The sequence below is a fragment of the Quercus suber genome, unplaced genomic scaffold (assembly GCF_002906115.3).
Source record: "Quercus suber isolate HL8 unplaced genomic scaffold, Cork oak 2.0 scaffold_72, whole genome shotgun sequence".
Taxonomy (NCBI): Eukaryota; Viridiplantae; Streptophyta; class Magnoliopsida; order Fagales; family Fagaceae; genus Quercus; species Quercus suber.
In genome coordinates, this window is record NW_027069537.1 from 713,978 (window position 1) to 720,075 (window position 6,098).

General features: G+C 37.1%; 1 protein-coding gene across 1 annotated transcript; it reads right to left on the bottom strand.

The window, feature by feature from the left end:
- Positions 1-1,503: 1,503 nt before the first annotated feature.
- On the bottom strand, positions 1,504-4,201 carry LOC112028557 (uncharacterized). Its single transcript, XM_024061252.2, has 3 exons — positions 3,474-4,201; positions 3,037-3,224; positions 1,504-2,371 (listed from the first exon to the last, which is right to left on the bottom strand). The coding sequence occupies exons 1-3, from the start codon at positions 4,129-4,131 to the stop codon at positions 1,697-1,699; spliced, it is 1,521 nt and encodes a 506-aa protein (XP_023917020.2). The 5' UTR covers positions 4,132-4,201; the 3' UTR covers positions 1,504-1,696.
- Between the last annotated feature and the right edge of the window lie 1,897 nt (positions 4,202-6,098).

The following is a 6,098-nucleotide window of genomic DNA, read 5'->3' on the forward strand; positions in this document are numbered from 1 at the left end:
AACTGGCCTCTTGAGGCCCTACTATCCCTCCATAGCTTTAAGATAACTCGGCCATGGAGTTTTAAAAACTCTCATTTAAATATTAATAACGTAGCAAAATCCAATCCACTCGTCTCAACATGGATGGATATAATTTTAAGAACTCCAAAGTGGAGTTACTGAGTACTTTAGGACAAGGTTGTCAAAATCCCGATCGGGATCTTACAATCCTACGATTTTACGATCTCACCTGCTCAAAACGATCTAAATCTTTCAAGGATCTTAACAATCATTCAGGATCGTACAATTCTGACAATTCCAAATAATTTTGATTTCTTGTAATTTTCTTTAACTTAATAGAAGATTCAATTAGATCCAAATGAAGAATAATATTCCAATAGATCAAGTTTTGCTATTCTAATGTAGTCAAATAGAGTTTTAGTTGAAAAAAAACAAAAAAAAAAAAACAAAAAAATCATAATAAAGTGTTACATTTTGAGATTTTAGACATCGTAAATGATGCTTACAAATAGATGTAATAATGCATGGTAATTACATCAAATAGATGCAGATTTTTTATTTTTTATGAATGTATAATTTATGTGATTATCTAACATACTAATTTGTTTTTTTTTTTTTTTCAAATAACGTAGGATCTTACGATTCAAGATAGGATCTTACGATTCAAGATACAATCCTACGATCTACAATCTCACCTACTTCTCACGACCTTTACGTAAGATTCCAATTTTGACAACCATGCTCTAAGATCCAATTCCAAATCGCATGATACTCCATTAAATGCCCAACTCCATAGATAAACAAATAAAACCTCTAAATGACACATTTCATTTTCTTGCTCTAGGTTCTGGATCCTGCATTGCCCAAGATCCTGATAATGCTGATAACTCCACTTCAGCTCATCACCAGACTATGTTAAAATCTACTTCCATGTAAATTCCTTTACCTTGACCTTCAAGACAATTCATAATGCTTCTGGTTATAAGATGAAATAGACAGAAGCAAAATGGCAGGCAGTACAGCTAAAAAATTCACCCTAAATACATGCAGGTGTTTGTGATATGTCTGCATAAGGAGATCCATTAAAAATAATCTTTGATAACAGGAACAACTTTCTAGCATAAAAGTTGAACCTCACAAGCTATTAAGTCATAATGTAACCATAGATATTTGAGGTTACTTGCGAGACTGATACACCAGCTGTCAAAGCCCAAAAGATAATTTTCTCTGACAATTGATTATTGCAATATTTTGTCTTCTTTGAATGATTTCATAGTTCAGAAAGCCTTTCCTGATTATATCTCCACTACTAGTTCATGAATGATTCTCCCACAAAACTTTTCCTTCTCAAATTGAAAATAAGAATAATCAAGGACAATGCTTTCCATCAGAATTCCAACGATCTCAATAAGATGCAGTTGAATTCAAATAAACAGACATGGTTCATAAGATGGATCAGAAGTTACAACTGCTATTGGAAGAACTATATAAGATGGAGCAGAGTTTACCAAACTTGATAAATACATTTATAAGACACAAATAATCATCCAGTTTAGAATGGAATTTATGTACATACATTAATACATACAGTTTCAAAGCCTGATTCAGACTAAAAAAAGCATAGACCAGACCAGCAATTCACAACAGGTTTGGGAAGTACAACACATTATTTGTGCAAGGTTTTTAGTGGGCATCATCAGATCACATCAATGTCATCGAGATCAAGCCAGTCATTAGATTCCCTGGTCTCATGGTTACGAGAACTTACCTGCTCAGATCCAGAATGTTGGATCTCAACAGAACTGATATCCTTAACTGAGTCAACTGAGCTTCTGCTCAGCTGAACCCAGTCTCGTGAGTCTTTTGTTGATGAATCAGAACCAGATGTTACTTTCTTGTAACTTGTAGGTACATCTCCATCATCATCATCCTCAAGATCACTGAATGATACATCCTCATCATTCCCCACAGGTAAGGATGTTCCACTAACACCAACCATTTCTGAACTTTCCTCTTTCAACCAATCATCACCATCATCCTCATCATTCCCCGTAGAGGATTGATTTTTGTTTTGATTCACTGGTCCTTCCTCAACAACAGGCTTGTCAACAATTTGAAGTTCGGTACTTTGGACTGGGTGCTTCTCCATCTCAATGTCAACTGGCACTGAGGACAGGGCCACTTGAACAGCAGATATCTGGAGAGGGGCTGACTCTGGTTGGGAACTTGGTGGCATGGAGAGATTCTGTTCGTGTGGTATGTCAGCAGTTTCATTTGAATAATTAGTGCCTCTTCCAGAATATTCTGGTTCTTGCTTTGCCTTATTGCGGTTCTGTAACTCCTGTGTCAACATCATTCTAGCTTCCACTATCTACAAACATAAACATCACTTGCTAGTAATGCATTGCAAACTAGTGAATCAAAACATGAAAAATAAGCCAAAGGCCAGAATTTCCCAAACTCAGGGTCAAAAACCACTTCCCGCTCCCTTAATCAGAAACCCAAGATATAACAAATAACAAAGGGGTTTGACATATCAAGCTCACTACCTGTAAAACTTAGTAACTAACACCCCAATATGATCCTATTTTTTCCCATCCTGCTGTGCAATATATATAATAACTTGGTTCACAAAGTAGTTCTCATTAAAGTGCTAAGAAGCCATCACTAAATTGGGATACTTAAACCTCAAAACTCAAAACCCAAAAACAACATTGAAGTATTTTGGTGCCAGTTATATATTCTATAAGCAAGGTAATATAAATTAAAAAAAACCTTCATGCGCAAGGTTCTCACATATACCCCCACAACAATACCAGAATTGTGTAATGTCGCATTCAAAAAGTTCACACATTTGAAAAATCCTTGATTCCTTGTGCTAGAGCTTGAAGAAAAGAATCTCTTCAGCCCGTGGGTGGTTAAACTCAATCAGCAGTCACATAATTAATCAATGAAAAAAAATATTATAAAAAAAACAATTAACATGATAAACCTCTAAACTGAAACCATGTCAGTGCCAAACGGAAATTAACTTACTTGGGGCGTTGACAAAAGTTCGGCATCATGTTTATTGAGTCTTGGATGCAAGAGTACAAAGTAAATCTTCCAAAAACAAGCTTCACTCATATGTCCTGGACATAGTTCAATCCGGAGTGCAGCCAATCTTGGCGCAAATCGCTCAATAGCCAGAGCATGTTCTTGTTGGGCATCAGACAATTCAAACTCTGGGGCGAAAATTATCACAAGATTGCATAAAATCAGAACAAAAGTCTATAACGCACAATGTCTACTATGCTTTCTAAATTTCCAAACTAAAAATAAAAATCACAACTTTCTTACTTCTCAAATATTAGTTCATAATCACAATTATCACTCAGTGAACAACCTAAAATGGCGACTGATTAACAAAAATTTCTTAATCAGATCAAACCGCATTATAATCTCAAAAAGATGAAGAATTACGAGAGTACTACCATCGGAATCCTCGTCGTGAGGGAGAGGGAAATCCAACCAAGTTTCTGGATGCATCGCGATGTTTCTCGCGAAAGCCAGCACCTCTTCGGTGATGCCGACGGCGTCGCCGATCTCGTGCTCCTCCGATCCAAGCTGGAGGAAATTGGAAGCGATTTTAGTGATCTCCGACACCGTTTTGGTGCTCGAAAGCTTGGAGATCCCGGTCTTGAATCTCCCACTGATCTCCGCGAAATCGCTGCGGATTCCGGAGATCACGTCCTCATCCTCTTCATCTTCGGGCGCTTTGTGATCGGAGAGTTGATAGGGGTTTGAGTCGGCGATCTGGCGCGGCGGAGCAGAGGAGGAAGAGGAGGAGGAGGAGGAAGTTTGCTCCGGAGGAGGAGGGGCGAGGAAGGAGGCGACGCCCCAGAGTTGGCGAGTTAGGGTTTTGGTGATCTCCGAGAGGTCCTCTTTGACGCCACGTGGCGATTGGTTCGACGACTGTGATGATGGCGATTCGGTTTGGTGGTCGCGGTGGTGTTGATCAGGTTTGAGCGGCGAATTTGGATCTGTGGAATCGGCATTAGGATTGGCGTGTTGGTGTTCTTTGTCGTAGTCGTCGTCGTCGTCGTCGTCGAGTTTGAGTGTGTTCGCGATAGACCTTGCTATCCACGACATTGTTGAATGTTTGAGGTTGACTCTATGTTGCCATTCGTATTGAAACAATTCTGAGCTGCAAGTGGGTTCTTTACAGGGGATAAGAGATTGCCAATACGACGCAGTTTTGTTTTATTATTTGTATTTCTTTTTTTTCTTTTCTTTTTTATAAGGATTATTTGTATTTCTAGTACTTTTTTTTTTTTTTTTTTTTTTTGAGAAGCATATTTATAGTACATTTGAAGTTGTAGCTGAACCAAATTATAAGATTTATTAAGGATAGTTTGATTTGGAGATAACTCTTGTGGGGCACAAGAATTCAGGTAAGATATCTATGCCACGTGTCGTATCCATGGCTGAGAAGCTCATGATTGTGTTGAGGAGGCCACACACTCAAAGTAAGGTCACGTAAGTGGCACATTGCCAAAGAAAATCCTACTGTTAAGAAAAAGTTTCAAAGAGAAGGTTAGCATTGACATGACTAGAGAGATGGTGGCTGCCCCCACATTCAATGCGTCCCACCAAACCTCTGGCTGCATTTATGTGAAGAAGACTCCTGAACAGTGTTGCTTAGGCCGTTGCAACTCATAAAGGGTTTGAGAAGGTGTCTAATAGGATAAGCACTCGAGTGGTGGACTGGACGATCAACAAATGGAGGGCCAAGATAACCTGAAGAGAATATATAATGTGAAAGACCCTCCAAGGGGGGGGGGGGGGTAGAAAACCTTAGAGAAAACACCATAGCATTAAGAACAATAACTGTAATCAAATTTAAGAGAAATATATTCAAGAACTACTCTTCTCGAACATTGCTGAGGAAGAATTTATGTGCACTACATTTGTCTATTCACTGTTTTTCCTTACTCTCTTATCATTTTTAGCCCATTAAGTTCATTGTCCATTTTGTTGAACCCTAACTTTTTAGCTTACTTTCTACAAATTTTTTTATATTGGGCTCTTTGGGCCTGAATCCATTCATCCTTTGGATATTAGCACCAAAGCCTGCCCTTACAACTCTATTATCTAATTATCAAGAAATTCAAATTTTCATTTAACTATAATTTATTATCAAAATATTCAAAATTTTAAAATAATGGATATTGGATACAAACATCATTACCTATACCACATGTCCTTGATGATTCTCAAAAAAATAAATAATAATAATAATAAATAACACATGTCCTTGATAAGTACATTATCTCATTGTTCTAGTTGAATTTATCTCTACTTCATCGATAAAATTTATATTTATCACTATACTTTTTTTTAATTATTTTTTTGGGATGGCAATGGGGCGGGATGAGTCGGGTTCAAAGGATGGGATCTTTGCTCTTGTCCTGAATAATTTTGTCTTATCCCATTCCCATCCTGCCTTGCAAGATGATGAAAATTTTCTTACCTCATCCTTGCCCTTTGGGGCCCGCAAAGCCCTACCCTACCCCATAAAACTCTACTTCTTGTTAATTTTCCCATAACTATTGCATTTGTTTTTAATAAAACCTATTTCGTTACTAAAAATATACTTGAAATTAAAAATAAATTTATCTCATCAAATCAAACTAATTTTTAGCAAAAATTGAATAATAATATTAAAGTGTTTAACAAAACAATATCATAATAAAAACAAAAATCTCATAATACAAAATCAATGATTTAATAGTATATAAATTTGTTTATAATAAATACAAAAGAAAATCTAAAAATTGTTACCTTATTTCCAACTTGCTAGAGAAAAAAAGAGGTAGAAATTCTTGTTGGGTAGATTAAAATAAATCGATGATATGTTTGATTAAATAGTATGGTTTTAAGATATGAAAATTTTACAATTTAACCCTTATCAATGCAGGGCGGGGATGGGGCATGTTGGGTCTAAAAAGTCTAAACCCATCCCCGCCTCGCCCCATGTACAGGGCTAAAATCTCATCCCATCCCCGCCCTACCACCTTTGCGGGGTGGGAAAAACTCACATGGAGCGAAGTGGGAGA

What these genes read in the sequence shown, in the direction of transcription:
- LOC112028557 (XM_024061252.2), bottom strand. Translation starts at nt 4,131, where the DNA reads ATGTCGTGGATAGCAAGGTCTATCGCGAACACACTCAAACTCGACGAC. An exon ending in TCACGACGAGGATTCCGATG is followed by an intron (nt 3,225 to 3,473) that starts GTAGTACTCTCG and finishes TTTTCGCCCCAG; the next exon opens with AGTTTGAATTGTCTGATGCC. An exon ending in AACTTTTGTCAACGCCCCAA is followed by an intron (nt 2,372 to 3,036) that starts GTAAGTTAATTT and finishes TTATGTTTGTAG; the next exon opens with ATAGTGGAAGCTAGAATGAT.